Source organism: Salvelinus fontinalis, chromosome 7, assembly GCF_029448725.1.
Source record: "Salvelinus fontinalis isolate EN_2023a chromosome 7, ASM2944872v1, whole genome shotgun sequence".
Lineage (NCBI taxonomy): Eukaryota > Metazoa > Chordata > Actinopteri > Salmoniformes > Salmonidae > Salvelinus > Salvelinus fontinalis.
Window position 1 is genome coordinate 33699060 of NC_074671.1, and position 23788 is coordinate 33722847.

Genomic DNA, 23788 nt, shown 5'->3' on the forward strand with positions numbered 1-23788 from the left:
GGGTCTGATTACTTATGTAAATAAGGTATTTCAAACAAATTCTAAACCTGTTTTCATTTTGTCATTATGGGGTATTGTGTGTAGATTGATAAGGAAAAACTTTAATTTAATACATTTTAGAATAAGGCTGTAACGTAACAAAATGTGGAAAAAGTCAAGGGTTCTGAATACTTTCCGAATGCACTGTAAATTCAGTAGGCTAACAGCCTCACAAAGGCTAACAATGAATTTAGAGCCAGGCAACTTTTCACAGGGGAGTCAAGTCATTGCAGTCAACAACACCTCAAAACAAGATACATTTTTTAATTAAAGAGAAACAACTGTTTATTATTCAAAACAAACCATGAATATCCTTATTCCAAACTTGAAAACTATTGATGCTAAAAGGTTTCATGTACATTTGTGAATGTGAAGGTGTTTAATGTCAATAAGGCACAGGAAAGATAACTGACAGAGGATTTAAGATGTTTGTAATGCACTATATGGAAGTGTTTCAAGATAAAAACAGTATTCACTGTATGGCTTTACGTACAGTAGTAGACTATAGCACATTCTGTCATCATTCGACAAATAAAAACAAAAACTTCACACAATGTTGCTCAAAAATGACCATAACGTCTGGTGTAAGAAACCATTAATATATTATCCTCTATTACTTTACAAATGATGTATTACAATAATCAAACTCTTATCTCTATTTAGATATAATGTACACCAGAGCAGAACATATCCCCCGCCCTGACATATACCCCTCCATCTCAACATAATCCTATATTGCACTGAATCCCTCAAAATATACAGTATAGAATATACTGAACCACAATTTCATCATTTTTAGATGTCTATTCAGTGGTAGGACTTCGAATCACCGTACTAGTAATTGATGTTAATTAGCATGAAGAAAACACATGGAAGTAAACAAAGACCAAATAACACTGCATGACAAAAATACATAAAACAAATGAACTGCTCATCCATGTTAATGGCATGTAACTACCATAGGAGCCATATCTGTCCCTTTGATGAGAATTCGTTCACATCATCAATAGATATGGAGTCCATTCAATGTAAAATAAAAAATAAATAGAATTTCAACATCATTTCCTTCAATAGTAACAAATAAAAATGAAATCCCTGCAAATCTTAATTAGTCAATTTTAGCCCAGTTATACATACAGTGGGGAGAACAAGTATTGCCGATTTGGTCTGAGGGTTTTGCAAAGCATGTAGAGGTCTACATCTCGTGGGGCATCAATGATCATGAGGAAGGTGAGGGATCAGCCCAGAACTACACGGCAGGACCTGGTCAATGACCTGAAGAGAGCTGGGACCACAGTCTCAAAGAAAACCATTAGTAACATACTACGCCGTCATGGATTAAAATCCTGCCACGCACGCAAGGTCCCCCTGCTCAAGCCAGCGCATGTCCAGGCCCATCTGAAGTTTGCCAATGACCATCTGGATGATCCAGAGGAGGAATGGGAGAAGGTCATGTGGTCTGATGAGACAAAAATAGAGCTTTTTGGTCTAAACTCCACTCACCGTGTTTGGAGGAAGAAGAAGGATGAGTAAAACCCCAAGAACACCATCCCAACCGTGAAGCATGGAGGTGGAAACATCATTCTTTGGGGATCCTTTTCTGCAAAGGGGACAGGACGACTGCACCGTATTGAGGGGAGGATGGATGGGGCCATATATCGCAAGATCTTGGCCAACAACCTCCTTCCCTCAGTAAGAGCATTGAACATGGGTCGTGGCTGGGTCTTCCAGCATGACAACGACCCGAAACACACAGCCAGAGCAACTAAGGAGTGGCTCCGTAAGAAGCATCTCAAGGTCCTGGAGTGGCCTAGCCAGTCTTCAGACCTGAACCCAATAGAAAATCTTTGGAGGGAGCTGAAAGTCCGTATTTCCCCCAGCGACAGCCCCGAAACCTGAAGGATCTGGAGAAGGTCTGTATGGAGGAGTGGTCCAAAATCCCTGCTGCAGTGTGTGCAAACCTGGTCAAGAACTACAGGAAACGTATGATCTCTGTAATTGCAAACAAAGGTTTCTGTACCAAATATTAAGTTCTGCTTTTCTGATGTATCAAATACTTATGTCATGCAATAAAATGCAAATTAATTACTTAAAAATCATACAATGTGATTTTCTGGATTTTAGTTTTAGATTCCGTCTCTCACAGTTGAAGTGTACCTATGATAAAAATTACAGACCTCTACATGCTTTGTAAGTAGGAAAACCTGAAAAATCGGCAGTGTATCAAATACTTGTTCTCCCCACTGTATATAAACATTGACAACTTAGAGAAAAGGCAGTAAATGTGCTTTTTTGACACATTAACCTACATTTTCTGATAAATGTTTTGCTTTTAACAGGACAATTTTGCGAATCTTTGACGTCGTTGAATACTGCAGGAACAGCATATTATAGTACACCTGAAGTCGTATCTCTACTTAGGTCGACAACACACAAATTCAATGGGAAAAAAAGAAAGAAATTATATGAAAGCAGAGTGTGTTTCTATGAATGTCAATTGGTGTTTATGATGATGGAGGTGCGGTCTTCCTGTGTCATTCTCTACCTCTCTATGCCTGGACTGTTTTGCGGTTGCCATCTTCAGTCAGATCATACCTACAAGACAAAACAAGGAGTTAAAACACCAGTGGAGCGACAAATGGCAATGGCAGAAACTAAAACATGACTAACAAATACAATTCAAATCAAAGCAAACTTTATTTGTCACATGCGCCGAATACAACAAGTGTAGACCTTACCGTGAAATGCTGACTTTCAAGCCCTTAAGTAAGCATTTCACGGTAAAGTCTACACTTGTTGTATTCGGGGGCATGTTACAAATAAAGTTTGATTTGATTTGGTTTTGATTGTCTTTGTATCATAATAGATACATATGATTTTTTTGAGCAATTGTCTCACACCCAAAGATGTAATCATGGAATAAACAACAAACAACCTAGTTCATTTCACCAAATCAAATGTGTATCAAATGATAACACAAATACAACACAGAGCTCACAATACAAATTGGGTAAAGGAGCATCTTACCATTGTGTCCAGCCCTTGCATATATCCTCAACACTCAAATCCACCATCACCTATAATAAGTACAGTAGCATTGCTAGAGTCAACAACAATCAGATAATTCATCATGAAAAATTTAAAATCCTTCATTTTTAAAGTACAACAATGTTGTGTCCCAAATGGCACCCTTTTCTCAACATAGTGCGCTCATAGGGCTCTGAAGTATTGCACTATATAGTGATGGATTCTGAATTCTAACCTTGAAAATATGAAACATCCTTATTCATGTCACTGAGTGAGAGAGGGGAACGTAGAACGTTTACATTCTGTCAGAATATGATCTTGTTAGACATCAGGGATCCTATGGGAAGGAGAAGGGCCACAGTCTGGTACAAGTTAACAGGAGAGCCGTGAGTTGGGGAGGAGTGAGGCATTTGGGGCAAAGGTCAGGTCAGATGAAGTGAGGAAGAACTGATCACTCAAGTTCTGCCTAGCAACAGAGGTGTTTTGGCTGTTCAGATGTGTAAGGAAGAAGATTCACCTAAATTGGGGTATATATACACTTGTGCTGGCGGGAACATGTCTTTGTCTTACGCAGCTGGGTGAATAAACTTGGTTTGAGCTTTAATCGTAAACTCTTGATTTAGAATAGGGTGCCATTTGGAACAGACTATCTTTTGTGAGGAGACACTACCTTCCCGAGGAGTCCTCTGTGTTTGGACAGTATACTCCCTCCGTTCTTCACAGCAATGTCCAGAGTTCTCCTGTGCAGCTCCACCATGGACACACTGAACTCAAACCTGCAGTTGAACAAAACACACGCTTTAGGATTCTCCTTTGTTTATTTCTGAGTGATGATATCCTACTGCAGTGATACTGGGTGATGAATGAATATAATACATGATGTGATGAATGGTTGCGATGGTTAAATAGTTGCATAATGTAGGAGGTGGCCATAGAGATCATATACAGTGTATTACTATTACTTATAAGATCTACATGTAATTCTATGGAGGTGGCCTACAGTGAAAGTCCGAGTCAGAACTCACGTTTGATCATACACAGGGTTCAGGGTTTTCTTTATGGTGCTGGTTTTCCTCCGGCCTGTCCGGCTCTTGTCAGGGAGCAAGTAAACCCGAACGAAAGGATCTGATCCCTCCTTAGTGAACGCAATGAGGTTTCTGAGGGCAAAATGTACAGGGGTCATTCAGGCACATAGAAATCTGAACAGAGTATGTCCTGATATTGTGGTAATTGAAATGAACAGAGGGGCGGTTTCCTGGACACACATTAAGCTTAGTCTTGGAGTAAGGCACTTTCAATGGAGAATCTCCATTGAGCACGTTCATTATTTTTTAAATATATTTGTCCCCAATTTCGATATTGTCTCATTGCTGCAACTCCCCAAAGCGCTCGGGAGAGGCAAAGGTCGAGTCATGCTTCCTCCGAAACATGACCCGCCAAACCCTGCTTCATAACACCCGTTCCCTTAATCCAGAAGCTAGCTACACCAATGTGTCGGAGGAAACATCGTCCAACTAACGACCGAAATCAGCCTGCAGGCGCCCGGCCCACCACAAGGAGTCGCTAGAGCGCGATGAGCCAAGTAAAGCCCCCCCAGCCAAACCCTCCCCTAACCCGGACGACGTGGGCCAATTGTGCGCCGCCCTATGGGACTCCCGGTCACGGTTGTGACACAGCCTGGGATCGAACCAGGGTCTGTAGTGACACCTCAAGCACTGAGATGCAGTGCCTTAGACCGCTGCTCCACTCGGGAGGCCTGGGCATGCTTTTTAGTCTAGGACAAGGCATAATCTGTGTCCAGGAACCTGGCCTATACAGTATATTTGGCTAGTCTAGTGTGATACATGAGGCCACTGACCGACAGGCGTGCACCACCACGATGAGCTTGTTCCTCTGGGAGCTATGGCGGACAGTCAGCTGAATCTCGCCCAGGGGGTACGGACTAGGGGCAGACCCACTGAAAATGCAACACAGCACAGATTAGGGATTTTACTTTACCTCATGATAGTGTGTGTGTGTGTGTGTGTGTGTGTGTGTGCACGTGTGAGCATGTGTGTGCACGTGAGTATGTGTGTGGGATTTACTTCTGCAGCTGCCTGAGCCTCTGCTGCAGCTCTTGGGTGGCGAAGGGCAGGGAGATGTCCGAGGCCAGGCTGGCCATGGAGTCCTTATGGGGCAGGTGTTTCTGGGAGTTGGATATGGTGGTGCTCAGGTTGGAAGTGCTCCTGATAGAGGTGCTCCTGATGGGGCTGCCACCGTACGGCTCCTCCTTTCGCTCCTCCCTGCGATGGAGGGAGTGGGTGGAGGCCTCCATGGGTGGTGTTGGGGTGGTGTAGGCTGGGGGGAGTGGCGACTCCGATGCGGAGAGTCTCTGGGAGGGGACGGTGGGGTTGACCATGCTGGCTTTCCTCACCTGGACAGAGGAGAGCTGGTCCGACGCACTTGTCTCCTTCTCCAGGCACAGAACCTACGACACAGACGAGCAGAGCACAGTAGCTTAAGAATACTGTACACTGTAATGGAAAACTGTAAATAATATGGTAATTTGGGGTCTACGGTAAAATACTCTGAAACGTTTTGCTGCCGCATACTGTCAATTCTAAAGCATTGGGGGAAAATGTTGAGGGCGGGGCAAAGTATTGCTGTATTTTGAGAGGTATTGTAATACCATCCCACAGAATACAGTACTGTATCATATCTTTGGACCGCCAAAAACCCTTTTGACCACTAGTCTGGTATTGTTGTTTCTGGCTCATTAACATATTTTGAAGATTGATAGATTTGTTGCACCCGTGATTGAGAATGGTATACCAATTGAATTCCTATGTGGTTATAGTGCCCCATCAATTTGTATAGGGAACAGTTCGAAGTGGCAGCAAGTCTTCCAGAAAATTGGAACGGAAATGGAGCTCCACCAAATTGGAAGTCTTCCATCTAGCTTGGAAAGACTATCGTGCAATATCAAAAAGCCTTCACTGCTGCTTGATCAGCCGACTTTTCCAACTTGATTGAGGAGAATAAAAACAGTTCAGCTGCTTACTGGACCCTATTCTAACTAACTACTAAAAGAGCTACTTCCTGTGCTTGGCCGTCCTATGTTGAACATAGCAAATGGCTCCCTATCCTCCGGATGTGTATCAAACTCACGAAAAGTGGCAGTAATAAAGACTCTCCTCCTCTCTCCTTTTTTTTACTGAAAAAGCTGCTCAACAACTCACTGCCTTCATGAAGACAAATAATGTAAATGAAACTCTCCAGTCTGGTTTTAGACCCCATCATAGTACTGAGATAACCACCTTCACGAGTGCTAATTGCCTTTTAATGGCATCAGACCAAGGCTCTGCTCCTGTCCTCGTGCTACTAGACCTTAGTGCCGCTTTAGACACCATCGATCACCACATTCTTTTGGAGAGATTGGAAACCCTAATTGGTCTACACGGAAAAGTTCTTGCCTGGTTTAGATCTTATCTGTCGGAAAGATATCAGTTTGTTTCTGTGGATGGTTTGTCCTTTAACTTTCAGTGTTCCTCAACCTTCCGCTTTAGGACCATTATTGTCATTCGGAAAAACAATGTCAACTTTCTCTGCTATACAGATGACACACAGCTGTAAGTTTCGATGAAACATGGTTAAGCCCCAAAATTGCCTACCCTGGAAGCCTGTGTTTCAGACGTAAGGTAATTCTTTTTACTTTTTAACTCAGACAAAACAGAGATGTTAGTTCTAGGTTCCAAGCAACGAAGATATCTGCAGTTTGATCTAGATGGTTGTACAGTCGTCTCTAATAAAACTGTGATGGACCTGCTCTGGACCCTGATCTCTCTTTTGACGAACATATCAAAAATATTTCAAGGGCAGCTTTTTTCCATCTTCGTAACATTGCAAAAATCAGAAGCATTTTGTCCAAAAATAAAGCAGAAAAGCTAATCCACTACTGCAATGCTCTACTCACAGGCTACCGGACAAAGCACTAAATACACTTCAGATATTGCTAAATACAGCTGCTAGAATCTTGACAAGAACCCCCCAAAAATATCATAATAGTCAAGTGCTAGCCTCTGGCTTCCTGTTAAGGCTAGGGCTGATTTCAAGGTTTTAACTGCAAAGCTACAAAGCATTATAGGGATTTGCTCCTACCTAACTCTCCGATTTGGTACTGCCATACATACCTACATGTACACTATGGTCACAAGACGCAGACCTCCATATTGTTCCTAGAAGCAAACAGCTGGAAGCAGGGCTTTCTCCAATAGAGTTCCATTTTAATGGAATGGCCTGCCGATCCAGAGAGAGAGACGCAGACTTGGTCTCAACCTTTAAGTATTTACTGAAGACTCTTCAGTAGGTTCTATGATTGAGTGTTGTCTGGCCCAGGGGTGCAAAGGCGGATGGCAAGGCACTGGAGTGACGAACCCCTCCTGCTGTCTCTGCCTGGCCGGCTTCCCTCTCTCCACTGGGATTCTTTGCCTCTGACCCTATTACGGGGCTGAGTCATTGGCTTGCTAGTGCTCTCGCATGCCATCCCTAGGAGGGGTGTATCACATCGTGCCAGGCTTTTTCCCGCTATACTGAACTTGAGTGGGTTGAGTCACTGATGTGATCTTCCTGTCCCCTGACCCCCCCGTCTCAATCTCCAGTATCTATGCAGCAATAGTCTATGTGGCGGGGGACTAGGGTCTGTCCTATCTGGTGTAATTCTCCTGCCTTATCTGGTGTCCTGTGTAATCTTAAGTATGCTCCATCTAATTCTCCCATCTCTCTCTGAATGCTTGGCTATGAAAAGCAAGCAAATTGACATTTACTGCTGACCTGTTGCACCCTCTATAACCACTGTGATTATTATTTGACCCTGTTGGTCATCTATGAAAGTTTGAACATCTTGAAGAACGATCTGGCCTTAATGGTCATATACTCTTATAATCGCCACCGGGCACTGCCAGAAGAGGACTCATTAGGTTTCTTCCTAGGTTCCTGCCTTTCTAGGGAGTTTTTCCTAGCCACCCTGCTTCTACATCTGCATTGCTTTCTCTTTGGGGTTTTAGGCTGGGTTTCTGTATAAGCATTTTGTAACATCTGCTGATGTAAAAAGGGCTTAATAAATACATTTGATTGACTGAAGCATTTAGGCTTTCCAGCAAATTGTGTTGAAAATAAATGTATTACCCAATGCTTTGCTCAAAACAGTGTACATTAGTGGCACCTGCTGGTCAAAATAATTTAGAGCAGCCAAATTATTATAGATGAGGCCCCACATGCCATAGCGCATGCGCAGCGTAGCCTATTTGTCTTCTACCTAAACGAATACCAAACCAATCAGGGGGTTGTTCAATGAAACAAAGCTTCGGACGTCATTGATCATATGCTTCTGATAAAGTGATACAGGCATCGGCACACTGATTTGAAGTACACTGCTTAGCAATTTCGATGCATGCCTTGGGGCTCCGATACCAAACCTAACATCACTACTGTAATGTGTAAACACTTTACCTAGCAGCCAACCTACTTGCACCAATCCCTTGTAAATACAGTAAAATACTGTGAAATACAAACCCCTCCCCTCAATGAATTTAATTAATTGATCCATTCATTCACAAATTTTATGGTATTGTACTCTCTGTCATTACACAGTACTTGCTCTGATACCGTATTTAAATTACAGTAGTTGTACTGCAATATGAAATACATAATTGTACTTGCCACCAAGCTGCCTGTAAGCTACTGTCAAATTCACAGTAACCCCTTCACAGTGTACATTGTGATGGGAAGTTCTATTTACACATTTCAATCAGTAACTTTTGAAAATTGACAGCAGTTCTATTGTGGTTGCATCTCAAATGGCACTCTATTCCCCAAAACGTTGAGCTCTATAGGCCCTGGTCAAAAGTACAGTAGTTATTTACAGTTGAAGTCAGAAGTTTACATACACCTTAGCCAAATACATTTAAACTCAGTTTTTCACAATTCCTGACATTTAATCCTAGTAACAATTCCCTGTCGTAGGTCAGTTAGGATCACCACTTTATTTTAAGAATGTGAAATGTCAGAATAATAGTAAGATAATTATTTCTTTCAGCTTTTATTTCTTTCATCACATTCCCAGTGGGTAGCATTGCATTAGTATTGGGTAGCATTGCCTTTAAATTGTTTAACTTTGGTCAAATGTTTCGGGTAGCCTTCCACAAGCTTCCCACAATAAGTTGGATGAATTTTGGCCCATTCCTCCTGACAGAGCTGGTGTAACTGAGTCAGGTTGGTAGGCCTCCTTGCTCCCACACGCTTTTTCAGTTCTGCCCACCAATTTTCTAGGGGATTGAGCTCAGGGCTTTGTGATGGCACTCCAATACCTTGACTTTGTTGTCCTTAAACCATTTTGCCACAACTTTTGAAGTATGCTTGGGGGTCATTGTCCATTTGGAAGACCCATTTGCGACCAAGCTTTAACTTCCTGACTGATGTCTTGAGATGTTGCTTCAATATATCCACATAACTTTCGTTCCTTATGAAGCCATCTATTTTGAGCGGCCTTTCAGGTTATGTCGATATTGGACTCGTTTTACTGTGGATATAGATCATTTTGTACCTGTTTCCTCCAGCATCTTCACAAGGTCCTTTGCTGTTGTTCTGGGATTGATTTTCACTTTTCGCATCAAAGTACGTTTATTTCTAGGAGACAGAACACGTCTCCTGCCTGAGCGGTATGACTTCTGCGTGGTCCCATGGTGTTTATACTTGCGTACTATTGTTTGTACAGATGAACGCGGTACCTTCAGGCGTTTGGAAATTGCTCCCAAGGATAAACCAGACTTGTGGAGGTCTACAATTTTTTTCCGGAGGTATTGGCTGATTTCTTTTGATTTTCCCATGATGTCAAGCAAAGAGGCACTGACTTTGAAGGTTGGCCTTGAAATATATCCACAGGTACACCTCCAATTGACTCGAATGTCAATTAGCCTATCAGAAGCTTCTAAAGCCATGACATCATTTTCTGGAATTTTCCAAGCTGTTTAAAGGCACAGTCAACTTAGTGTATGTAAACTTCTGACCCACTGAAATTGTGTTACAGTAAATTATAAGTGAAATAATCTGTCTGAAAACTATTGTTGGAAAAATTACTTTTGTCATGCACAAAATAGATGTTCTAACCGACTTGCCAAAACTATAGTTTGTTAACAAGAAATGTGTGGAGTGGTTGAAAAACGAGTTTTAATGACTAAAACCTAAGTGTATGTAAACTTCCGACTTCTACTCTACATAGGGAATAGCGTGCCATTTGGGAGGCAGCTATAAATATCCTTACCCTGAGAGCCAACTTCAGTTTGAGTGTGGAGCTGGGTCCAGAGTTCCTCAGGGAAAACTGCTGAGTCAACGTCATGTCTTCCTCCAACAACAGACCACTCAAGGGGACTGTAAGATTACCCAGGGTGCACTTGTGCTTGTCGTCCTTCACCTGGGCATAGATAGTCCAACAAAGGGTTAACATATTAGATATCCTATAATTCACATACACTTACTGTAAACTCAATGTTTGACCCATGCAAAAACATCAGATGTGTCTAAAGTACATTGTGTATAGAAATACAGTGCATTCAGACCCATTGACCTTTTCCACATTTTGTTATGGTACAGCCTTATCATTTTTGGGTTTTTTTTCAAAGGTTTTTTTATTTGGCATTTTCTATGATTATACAGATAACAGACATAACAGGTAGAGGGCAGAACACACGGATCCCCTACCAAATCAAATCAAACCCAACCCCCCATGCTCTAACAGAGCCCCACACCAAAACCAGCAGGCATGATATACAATGAATAATCAAATATAAAAATATACAGTATATTATAAAACAAAAAGTAAAAAAATAGTAAAAATAATTATACAAATTCTAATTTGGGTTGGTTTATGGAGTTGTGAAATAAGCTGGATCCGTGTCTTCTGCAAAGGATAGGTATCACGACTTCCGCCGAAGTCGGTCCCTCTCCTTGTTCGGGCGGCGTTCGGCGGTCGACGTCACCGGCCTTCGAGCCATCGCCGATCCACTTTTCCTTTTTCCATTTGTTTTGTCCTTGTCTTACACACCTGGTTTCAATCCCCCAATTACTTGTTCAATATGTAACCCTCTGTTCCCACATGTTTGTTTGTGAGTAATTGTTTATTGTATTGCGGTCCGTATTTGTGGCCTTGTGTTTATACGACATGTATTGTGATACTTTTGAGTAAAATTGCTTTCATTACTCATATCTACTGTCCTGCGCCTGACTCATCTCACCAGCTACACACAGACGCTTCACAATAGGAAAGGTTGCCAGATATTATAAAATGTAATTGCAGATCCCTTAACGGAGTAGTGTACTTTCTCTAGCTTGAGAACTTCCTTTATCCAATGATTAAAAGGAGGAAACCGATCCTTCCACTTAAATAGTATAAGATATCTAGCTAGAAAAGTAGTAAATGCCAGCATGTTGCCGGTATAACTGTTCAGAGGGGCCTCCTGTGGTGCCACTCCGAATAATGCAATAAAGGCAGAAGGTTCTATAGGTCTCCCCAGTATCTAAGAAAACACCTCAAAGTGATATCCAGAAATCTGTCCATTTCGGGCAAGTCCAAAAATTGTGTAATAAAGTAGCAGGAGCCTGCAAACATCGGTCACAAGTGGGATCTATTTCTAGTCTATTGGATAATTTTGCCTTTGAGCAATGCAGCCGACAAACTATTTTAAATTGAGTTACAGCATGTCTTAAACATATAGATGAAGAATGTATTCTCTGAAGCATACTCTGCCAAATATCTTCTCAAAGTTGTTCACCTAAATCCTCTCCCCATTGGTTCTTTAGAGAGTGCAGGGAATCCAGATTATTAAACTAGCACAATGTAAAGATCAAGCTTATACCCCCTTTGATATAAGGGTTCACTTTAAAAATAGAATCTAGAAGGGAGGTAGGTGGGCGTGATGGGAAGTGACTAGAGTATGAAGATACAAAACTACGCATATGCAGTATCTAAAGAAATGGGATCTAGGAATATTGAACTTTTGTACTAACTGGTCAAAAGATGCAAAATCCAAATCAATGTACAAGTCGTTCAGTGAGGAGATCCCTTTTCCAGACCAGATATGAAACACCCGGTCAAATAATGGAGAGAATGTATGGTTCTTTAGTAATGCGGCAGAAGTTGAAAATTCACTGAGACCAAACGATCGCCTAGACTGTTTCCAGATTTTTTTAGAATGTTTCTTAATAGGGCTTTTAGTGTATTTGGAAACAGGCTCAGCTAATGCAAGTTTTGAGCAGAGTAAGGCTAAGGAGGTGGGGCCACAGGATGAGATCTCCAAGGTCAACCATTTTGGACCTGTAACATCAGGGATTTCTGTCATCCAATATAGAATTATTGTTATATTAACTGCCCAGTAATGATATTTAAAGTTCGGAAGTGCTAGACCACCCTAGGGGCGAGATATCTGCAGTACGCTCTTACATATCCAAGGGTTTTTCTTGTTCCAGATAAAAGCAGATATCAGTTTATCTATTGAGATCAAAATATATTTTGTCAGAAAGATAGGAATACATTGAAATAAGTATAAAAACGTAAGTAATACATACATTTTAACAGTGTTAATTCTTCCGCCAAAGAAAAAAAACAAATCCCAGTGTTCAGGATCCTGTTTCAGGCAGAGTATCCAGGGTGAGAAATTAGCTTCATAGAGATCTTTGAAATTGTGTGTGACCCAAATTCCCAAATATTTCAATTTCTGTGTAGTCACTCTGAAGGGCACACGACTAACAGAAGTTTGCATGGCAGAGTTTGAGGAGAATGATTCCTCAAATATACGGAAAGCAAGAAAGGAGAGAGTTAATCTGAGAATTAAAAACAACCCCAAAAAATTTGCTCGAAAAATCGGGTCCAGGGGATTTACCACACTGAATAGATTTAATTGCTAACACAATCTCTTTGACAGATAACTGTTCTTCTAATTCAGCAGCTGTCTCAGGCTCAGCTGTAGGAAGTTCTCAAAGAAGGTGTCAAGTTAGCATTACCAGCGGATTCCGAAGTGTATAATTGTCAGTAAAAGTTATGAAAGCATGAATTGACCTCTAAATTATCAATACATTTGTTACCCAGCTCGTCTGTTATCTCAGGTATGGTTTGATTTACGGTTCTGGTGTGCTAGCATGTTCCCTGATTTCTCTTCATGTTCATCATTTTTGTATCAAGATTTACTAATTCGATTTTCAGCCTGTCGAGTTGAAAGAAGAAAAAAAACTGAAGTGTTTAACGTTGTTTCAGTAAATCTGCAAATGAAGAGGTTGAATATGTCATGTTAAAATCAAAGATTTTATTTGTAAGTTCCCCTAGGTGTTGAATATTGCACTTCCTTTGTCACGTTCTGACCATAGTTCTTGTGTGTTTTACTTGTTTTAGTGTTGGTCAGGACGTGAGCTGGGTGGGCATTCTATGTTGTGTGTCTAGTTTGTCCATTTCTATGTATGCCTGAAATGGTTCTCAATCAGAGGCAGGTGTTTGTCATTGTCTCTGATTGGGAACCATATTTAGGTGGCTTGTTTTGTGTTGGGGTTTGTGGGTGGTTGTTTCCTGTCTTTGTGTTCTGCACCAGATAGGACTGTTTTTGGTTTTCACATTTATTGTTTTGTTGCTTGTAGTGTTCACGTTATATTCTTTATTAAATCATGTTGAACACTAGCCGCGCTGCGTTTTGGTCCTCTCCTTCATCCCAGGAAGAAAGTCGTTACATCCTTAATGTTGCGCTGTACGAAATAATTTGGCCCCTTAGATAAGCCTTCATTGATTCCTATACTGTTGTAGGAGACATTCCAGGGGTTTGATTAAGCTCGTGAAATAGTTACATTTGAGATGATATAAAAGCAACAAAGGTTTCTTCTGGTAGCAGTAGTGAGTTAAGTCGCCAAGGGCGATCATTATTATAATTTTTTTTAACCTTTATTTAACTAGGCAAGTCAGTAAAGAACAAATTCTTATTTATTAGGCTGTTTATTTGGTATAAGTAGTTTCATAGTAAGAGGAGAATGATCCCAAATGACTATAGCTTGGTAATCACACTCCGTAATAAGTGGCAAAAATCTATTCTCTAGGAAAAAGTAGTCGATACATGAGAACGTCTTAAGGACTGGCGAGAAAAAAATAATACTCCCTAGCTGTGGGATTGAGGAAACGCCACAAATCAGATATGCCATATGTCTTAAGAAATAGCTGAATTGTGGATACTGTCTTTGATGAAGATGATACCTTAGGAGAGCTGCAATCCAGATTGGGCGACAGTACACAATTCATATCACCACCTAGTACTAGGTGGTGTGTGTCCATATTTGGTAAATCGAGAAAATACATTTGTGAAGAATGAACTGTATTCTCAGTTTGGTGCATAAATGTTAACCAAGATAACAGGTGTATCATACAGTCTTCCTACTACAATAATGAAATGGCCTGCTGAGTCTGCTTCTACACTTGACAATGCAAACGGTATGTTTTTACTAATTAAAAAATGGCTGCCCCTCTGGTTTTAGAATGAAAATTAGAATGATATGATTGACCGATCCACCCTCCTTTTAAACGAGAGTGATCGAAAGTGCGGAGATGTGTCTCCTGAAGAAAGGCGATATCTACTTTAAGGCAATTTAAATGACAAAGAACCTTTTAATGTTTCACTGGGTGATTTAAAGATTTAACATTCCAGCTAGCAAAAGTGACCGAGCAACCAGCTCTCCCTCTCATGATATTAGGCCTAGCCATGTAAAGTCAGGTGGGAAAAGGATAGATGCCAAATTACAATAACAACTGATCCATTAAACATTTTCCCAAAAATAGCAAATAAAAAACCCAAAAGTTGAAGAACAATAAAAAAGCAAACAAAAAATACTCAAGTCTGGTATGAAAAAGATAACCCACCCTGGTCACCTAATAGAACAAGGTAACCGCTAATCCCCACATAAAGATATCCACACATGATGTGCTTGTAGTGGGGAACACTAAACCTACCGAATAGAGAGCCCTGCTGAAATAGTGAAGGATTTAAAACAAGTTGCGCATTATAAATAACTAAGAAATACCAATTTACAACCCCAAACCAGGCTGTTTTAAAAGAAAGTATAAAACATTTTATAAATCACATCTTACAGCAATACCACTAAGTCAGCAGCAACTTCTTTAAAGAAATGACATAACCTAATAATAGAAATGTGCTTTATCTACCCTGGATACGGGTACCATCGAGAAATAGAAATGAGCAGCTTCATGGAAATAAAATACAACGTTAAAACAAAAGGAGAATTGACTCACCCGAACTACGGCACTAATGCTACCTAATAATAACAATATCAACTGATACCACTGGCAACGCTATACAGTATCTACAAAAAGAGAGACTGAATCAGCAGTGGTAGACACATTCGTCCATTACCCTAAATCGCCAAATAGGTGAACCTTCAGCCATTTGCTTCGTCCGACCTCTGTAGAATGTTCAACTTTACGGAGGCCATCGCCTTATCGGGGTCTTGGAACTCTTCCTCGGTGCCGTTGTATGTTATACGGAGCCGGGTAGGTAAAGCCACATCATACAGAACGTTGATCGTCCACAGAGCACACTCTTAACATCGCTGAAAGTGGCACGGTCACGAGCAACGCTGGGGGCATATTCTGGAAAGATAGAAATGGGTGCTCTGTTACATCGATGTGGGCCAAATTATCTGGCACGCCGAAGAACATCAATACAATCCTGATAGTAGTGTAGTTTAGCTACAATAACGCAAGGTTTTCTGTCAGGCTTTCTTGCTTGAGAGCCCGTCCGTGAGCGGTCTACAAGGATGTCTTTATCCAATTTGAGGGATTCCTTCAATAACTTTGAGACCGAAGTAGAACTTGAGCCCGGGTCCTCAGCTACCCCCATGATCCTGATATTGAATCTTGGCATATAACCTTGTAAATGTATGCATTGTTCCTAAAGGCTAGTTTAGAGTTTCATAAATCGTGGTTTGTAGCGTAGTCGTGTCGTCTGAGCATGTTGACAAGCCTTGTTCCATGTCGTAGACAGTTTTCTTAACTGTATCCAGTTCAGTACGAACCATTGCAGTATGCTTTGCGAGTTCATTCTTGACTGCTTGTAACTCCAACTTAATACAATTGAAGTCCTCACTGAGCGCGTCCTTGAGTTCCGACTTGAGTATAGATGAAATGTCCGCTCTGAAGGCAGCAAGAATCTCGGCCTTCAAATCCTCGGTGGGGAAGAGCCGCTGCTCCCATTTGTTGAAGAACTCGAGCTCCTCGTCTTGGTCGTAGTGTATTCTCTTTTGTCAGTGTCTCCGCTGAACTTAAACTTTTGCAGGTTATGCCCCATTTACACATTAACACAAAAATAAAAGTTGAGCAAAGTAAAGCACGTCATTCAAAGGTTGTGTTTCTTAGTTCTTTTTGGGTCAAAGCGCAAAGAAATTATTAAATAAATGCAATTTCAGCAGGAGCTTGGAAAAACGTGGCCTACTCCTTGGCCTACTCCGTGACCTACTCCACTAGCGCCCTAGTTACAGCCTTATTCTAAAATGGATCAAATAAAATAACAATCCTAATCAATCTACACATAACACCCTAGAATGAATTTTTTGCAAATGCATTAAACATAAAAAACAGAAATAGTTTATTTACATAAGTATTTAGACCCTTTGCTATGAGAGATTGAGATTGAGTTCAGGTGCATCCTGTTTCCATTGATCATCCTCGAAATGTTTCTACAACTTGATTGGATTCCACCTGTGGTAAATTCAATTGATTGGACAGCATTTGGAAAAGGCACACACCTGTCTATACAAGGTCTCACAGTTGACAGTGCATGTCAGAATAATAACCAAGCCATGAAGTCGAAGGAATTATCAGTAGAGCTCAGAGACAGGATTGTGTAGAGGCACAGATCTGGGGAAGGGTACCAAAAAAATGTCTGCAGCGTTTAAAGTCCCCAAGAACACAGTGGCCTCCATCATTCTTAAATGAAAGAAGTTTGGAACCACCAAGACTCTTCCTAGAACTGGCTGCCCGGCCAAACTGAGCAATCGGGGAGAAGAGCCTTGGTCAGGGAGGTGACCAAGAATCCGAAGGTCACTCTGACAGAGCTCCAGAGTAACTATGGAGAGATGGGAGAACCTTCCAGAAGGACAACCATCATCACCATTTCCAGCACTCCACCAAATCAGGCCTTTATGGTCAGTGGCCAGACAGAAGCCACTCCTCAGTAAAAGGCACATGACAGCCTATTTGCCAAAAGGCACCTAAAGGACTCAGACCTTGAGAAACAAGATTCTCTGGTCTGATGAAACCAAGATTGAACTCTTTGACATGAATGTCAAGCGTTACGCCTGGAGTAATCCTGGCACCATCTCTACGGAGAACCATTGTGGTGGCAGCATCACGCTGTGGGGATGTTTTTCAGCGGCAGGACTGGGAGACTAGTCCGGATCTAGGGAAAGATGAACGGAGCAAAGTACAGAGATTCTTGATGAAAACCTACTTCAGAGTGCTCAGGGCCTCAGACTGGGGCGAAGGTTCACCTTCTAACAGGACAACGACCCTAAGCACACAGCCAAGACAACGCAGGAGTGGCATCGGGACAAGTCTCTGAATGTCCTTGAGTGGCCCAGCCAGAGCCCGGACTTGAACCCTATCGAACATCTCTGGAGAGACCTGAAAATAGCTGTGCAGCGACGCTCCCCATCCAACCTGACAGAGCTTGAGAGGATCTGCAGAGAAGAATGGGAGAAACTCCCGAAATACAGGCGTGCCAAGCTTGTGGGGTCATACCCAAGAAGACTCGAGGCTGTAATTGCTGCCAAAGCTGCTTCAACAAAGTAGTGTGTAAAGGTTCTGAATACTTATGTAAATGTGATATCTCCGGGGGGGGGGGGGGGTTCCAATAAATTAGCAGAAATGTCTTAAAACCTGTTTTTGCTTTGTCATTATGGGGTATTGTGTGTAGATTAATGAGAAAAAAAACAGCAATTTAATAAATTTTAGAATAAGGCTGTAACGTAACAGAATGTGGAAAAAGCCAAGGGGCCTGAATACTTTCCGAATGCACTATAGATCACCTACCAGTTGTGGTATGGTGAAAAATAAATATGAATGTACAGTACATAGTTGTTAACTAAGGTGTGTGACAGTACCTCCACTTCCAGCTCCTGCCTCCTGGGGTTATGGACAAGGAAGGAGAAGGCTTCCTCCCACATTGGCTCATTGGTCTTATAGCGGATCTGAAGACAACACATATAGAATAGAATACAATGGAATAGAATAACTGTATTTATTTATATGACCATGTCTATTGGAGGTTTAAAACATCCTCAAAGTGTAAGAGAAATATGAGGTTTTCAATTTTCATTTCCAATTATCTACAGAAACCATGCCCACTGTAGTTTCTTACCTTACTCTCAAATGATTTGTTCCCAACTGTGAAATAGACGTAAGGACTTGGTTCACTGCTCCTTTTCTTGCCGGACTGTGAGAGATGACCAGGAAAAGAGTGGCTCTGAACGAGTGTTACTAAGACATAAACACACACTGAAAACATTGTTATTCTTCAGCTAATTGTAGTAACAAAGTTGTCATACAGTAGAAACACACTGGAAATCACTGATAAAATGGGTAGGAGTGTCTATCCTGAGATAAAAGAGAATATCATTTAGGCTGCATCCCAAATTGTTCCCTATTCCTTATTTATACGTTTTTGGGGGAAAATGCACAGTAGCTAGGAAATGGTCAACCTTGGTCTTAATTCTTCATTCTGATTTCAAGCTCCTTCTCAGCTTTCAAATCCAAAAACTTTCACTGTTGGCAACCGGTTTATAATAGATACCTTGTGCATATAACAATGTTTGTTTCCCAAATGCCACCATATTCCCTGTGTAGTGCACTACTTTTGAGGAGGGCCCATACCGTAGGCTCTGGTTAAAAGTAATGCACTATATAGGTAATAGGGTGCCATTTTGGACACATCGGTGTATGAGTCTAAAGTTACCAAACTTAAGTGCATCCCTACCTCCTGGAAATGGCTTTAGTCTGATAAAAAAAGATTGATTATAAAACAGCCTGAGAGAGACACAACCCCAAACTATCACATGCCAGAATAGGTTTTTAGTCAGAAGTCAAAAGGAATGGTCAAATGCAGATTTACATTCAGGACAAATTATTGTATTAGTCCAAGCTCTATATTAAAATGTGCACACTCTAAAAAATGCTGGGTTAAAAAACAACTCAGCGCTGGATAAATAGTGGACAGAACATATTTGGGGCTATTTTAACCCAGCCAGTTGGGTCACTTAGTTGGGTTGCTTTCTTTGAAGACTGGAGGTGTGGCTTAGTAGGGGGCATGGCTTTCCTATAGTTATTTTTGGTCACTCGTGATAGTAAATGTCATTCCGGTTAATCTGTTCTATTGTATTGCCATCACATGTTAAGATTGAGCAATGACACTTTTGTAGCTTTAATGAGGTTTATAAAAGAATATGAGTTTTTCAACTGGCCATGCATATTCCCATGTTGATATAGATACCACTTTGTTATATTTAAAAACATTCTTGTTAAATTTATATTAAGATATGAAATGTGCAAAAATATTGAAGGAAAATGTTGATTTGCAATGTACAAACTCAACATGAACAAGAATTAGCTTTACTTTCATGGGTGGTCAAAAATAATTATCTGGAAGCTCACCCCCAGGCCATGTCTCCTTTTAATATAAATGTAATAACATTATTACTTAAACATTATAACAAAGTGGTAACTCTCCCAACATTGGAATATGCATAGGCACTTGAAAAACTCATACTCTTGTGTAAGCCTCATAAAAGCTTCCAAAATGTTAGTGCACAACCTCAACATGTGATGACAATACAACAGAACATGAACCATAATTATGTTTACCTGCACGGGTGGCCAAAAATAACTATCTGAAAGCCACAACCTACTAAGCCACGCATCCAGTCTTCTGATCTGACAGGGTGGGTCATAGCTCAATAACCCAGCATCAATAACCCCAAAATCAAATTGGTTGGGTCAACTGGTTGAGTCAAAATAACCCAACGTGTGTTCTGTCCAATATTTACCCAAATTGGGTTGTTTTTAACCCAGCATATTTTTTGAGTGTAGAGGGTGAGTGAGGTTTTGATTTCTCATCCCCCTCTAGTTCTACCTCTCCCTCTTTCTTCATCTACCAAATGAACATGTTTTGAGTTTTGATGAACATTATAGTGCATGTCATTAAACATCTGTGGCCATTTGTATCAAGTGTCTCAGAGTAGGAGCTCTGATTTTACATTTGAGATCACAATGAATAAGATTACATGACAGTGGGACCTGATCCTGGATCAGCAGTCTAATACTCTGAGATGCTTGATACATACTGGCTTGTAAAGGTCCAGGTATGTGAAAATCCAGTTCCAGCAGTAAATTAAATACTATAAAGTGATGCTTGAAGCGATAAAAGAGTACAGACAGACAGACAGAGTGATCATCCATCTCCAAGTGTGAATAAACAATTACTCAAAATTAATAAACAATGCGTTTACCATAAATTATCCCAAAAAACGAAGTAAATTTTGATGGCACAAAGCAAGGAAGGACACAGACTGAGACCATATAAGCCGTCTATGTGTGCTATCTGTGCATGGCATGCATCATCCCACTTTCTTACTTTACCTTCAGGGATTTATAGACAGAGGCTTGCTTCAACACGTCATGGTTGAAATTAAACAGGTCGCTCTTTTATCCAAAGGGGGGGGGGGGGGGGATGGGGAGAAAAAACACACCCGGAGTTAGTAGGACGGGGGGACTGAGTATGATTAGGTTTAGCTTTGGTCCAGGACGTCGTCAGTGAGAGTGTAGCCGAACGACGAGTTGGACCAGAGCTAGATTAGGTTGTATCAAGTGATATGAAAACAACAACAATCCATAGAGAATGGAAAAGGAAAGGAGACAGCCAATAAATAAAGCGAGAGGATTGTCCAAGATACAAATAAGGTCCATCTATGAACACTAGATAACAAAGCAAGACATTATAATGAATGGAGAAGGCAGTATAAAAGAGAAGCTGTATGGAGAAAGAGAATGAAAAGATTATTTCTATTCAGGAGAAGCTATAGAAGGAATTGCTAGGAGGAACTTGTGATGGGGGATGTGGTTTAGCTCAAGCTAATAAGAGATCTGACAGTATTTCCATATTCTCTTACTTAGACTTAACTGTCCACTAGACAGACACTAAAAGCAACAGCCGTCAACACATCCTTAAAGTAACGCGCCACAAATAGCCCCCTCAATCAAATACGCCGAGACCTTCAAATCAATAGTTCTTGGAAACCATATTTTCCCTGCCTGCACCTTGTTGTTGGATGAAAGATGAAGCACTATCCTCTATCCCGAGTTATTGGAATTATTATTTTAGTCTATAAGATAAATCTTCATGATCTACCCGCTATCGAAAATTGTATAATAATATTATTGGATTTAGAACCATGCAGCAGAGTCAATCTACATGCTTTATGGTACAAGACTCACTGCAGCAGGTGTGTTACTTAGCTCTGGTCCAGGGCGTCATTCGGCTACGCTCCCACTACCTTAGTGACAGTAAGAGCTCACCCGAACGACGCCCTGCACCAGAGATAGTCTGTTACGGTTCAACCCCACCACACACTGCTAATGCTAACTCTAGGATGCAGAGTACCGGAGGACTCACAAATAAGGTTCTATACATTGAGGTATTGTTCTCACAAAATACTAGGCCAGATGCTCTCCTCTCTTTTAAGTTTCCACACCCAAAGCTCCCTGTAAAGACGCTCTTTTTGGGAAAGAACAGGGAGAGAAGAAGTTAAATAAAGTATGGCTAAGACACTAAAGAGGCTAAGATTCTGACAGGCTCATTTAGGAGTTGACTGTCTTGGGCTGATATTGACCCATATCTGTGGGTTAAGGTCAAAGGTAAAAAGACAGTGTTGAAGAAGGAGACAAAAAAGGAGTTTCAACAGACAGATACACAAATGAATCCATTGAGGTGCTCATGTCATGTTAAAAGTGTGGAAGAACAGATAGACAGGGTTGAGATGAAAACAGTTAACTATGGCATGTTGGACTAAACTTCAGTGCAATGTTTGCACAACTACACCTGAAAATGTGTACTGAAAATTCTTGTTGAGCTGTGTTAAAAATATTTTTGGAAAATTATTTTCAAGTTCTATTTGACGTGATTCGCTCCCTTGGGTGGAGTAGAATATGTCCAGAAATATATTACATTATTCTCTGTAACACATGGATGTGTATAGCATGAGGCATGAATGTGTATAGCATGGGAAAAATGTAATAATTCTACAGTAAATGTTATCATGTACATTATGCCAAATCAACCGCCCTGTAATTTGCTTTTACTTGCAGCAATTCAAAAATGTTGTGCCTCACTTCACCACCAGAACACTCCTTCAACCCGAACCACTTTAACTGAACAGTCCTGTCATCCAGCTCACCGGCAGGTTCTTTGCCGAGTCCAAGTACACCACCAGGAGAGCAGACGAAAGTCCATCATTGGCCAGGCTTCTGTCAGCTCGCACGCTCCTCAACACCTGATTGGATAGGAGAGACAGGCGGAGGTCACTACTGAGACAAACTGGACTAGGAGAAATGGGCAGCCTTCTAATTCACTTCTAACTGTAATACACGTGACAATAGCAAGACGGAGAGAGACAGGCTAAGTCAAGGTGTTCAAGCTAGCCTGCTAGTACGATGCCATTATATACGCCTGGGCCTGTCTTGAATTATCATACGATTGGGAAGGGGGGTAAGAACCCAAATTGAAAAGATAAGGGTTTGCCTGTGTGTGTTAAATGGGGCCGATTCCGACCCGTGTTAAGCGAGCGTAAATGGAACGCAATTCCCGTTTTATGCTATTTTCTCTCTATTCGTATTCTGACCTTAAACTTAAGCAAGAGAATTTCATGCTATTCACCGCCTACGCGTTTTGCGCTGTCACAGGAACAAAATTATCTACTTTCTTTTTTCCAATAGAAATAACAGCATTCTCCATGCAGTGGTATTTATAATTGATAATAGCATTTGATAAGAGCTAGGTAAATGAGTAATCCATTTGTAGAAGAGGATTGCACATACACGTAGCAATCGTTGTAGATGATTTTTCCTGATGATCTTTGGACACGAATGTGAAACCAGTCATATGGATGCAAACGGAAAATCGTATCAACATGACATGTATTGTGGCCCCTTTTCCAAAGCGAAGTAGGCTATAAATAGCTGTGCTGATATTCCAAATTTGAATCGTGTGCCCTCAATTTGAGTGGATGAAATTTGGAGACCCAAGCTGTAGGCTTCTGTAGGGATGAACCAGCTGAGTTGATGCATGCGCTTTAGAATGTTTTAATTATTGTTAGGGTCTAAATAAACCGAGTACAAAGACTCACGGACGCTTAACCAAGCTCAAACCAAGTTTATTCACCCACTGGGTCATACAGCTGCATAAGACAAAGAACATATTCACAAAAGCACTGATATTTAACCCTTTCTCCTATGCTGAGCCCCTCCTTACACACCTGAACAGCCAATACATCTCTGTTGCTATCCAGAACATTAGTGATATATGTTCTTCCTCACTTCATCTAACCTGACCTCTGCCCAAATTCCTCACTCCTCCCCAACTCATGGCTGTCATGGTGA

The 23788-nt window shown here is 41.1% G+C and overlaps 1 protein-coding gene across 2 annotated transcripts in view; it reads right to left on the reverse strand.

Annotated features, from left to right (window-relative positions):
• Positions 1 to 283: 283 nt before the first annotated feature.
• esyt2b (extended synaptotagmin-like protein 2b) overlaps positions 284 to 23788 on the reverse strand; it is a 53747-nt gene continuing 30242 nt past the window's right edge. The window contains exons 13-23 of one of the 2 annotated variants that reach the window (XM_055929234.1): positions 22588 to 22683; positions 20774 to 20836; positions 18501 to 18575; positions 18244 to 18330; positions 10364 to 10513; positions 5151 to 5533; positions 4925 to 5023; positions 4092 to 4223; positions 3737 to 3842; positions 3067 to 3116; positions 284 to 2634 (exon numbers count right to left, since the gene is read on the reverse strand). In XM_055929234.1, the coding sequence (XP_055785209.1) occupies positions 2589 to 2634; positions 3067 to 3116; positions 3737 to 3842; positions 4092 to 4223; positions 4925 to 5023; positions 5151 to 5533; positions 10364 to 10513; positions 18244 to 18330; positions 18501 to 18575; positions 20774 to 20836; positions 22588 to 22683 (1287 nt within the window). In that variant the 3' untranslated portion in view covers positions 284 to 2588. The remainder of the gene's footprint in view (positions 2635 to 3066; positions 3117 to 3736; positions 3843 to 4091; positions 4224 to 4924; positions 5024 to 5150; positions 5534 to 10363; positions 10514 to 18243; positions 18331 to 18500; positions 18576 to 20773; positions 20837 to 22587; positions 22684 to 23788) is intronic. The other variant, XM_055929235.1, reaches the window with a different exon arrangement.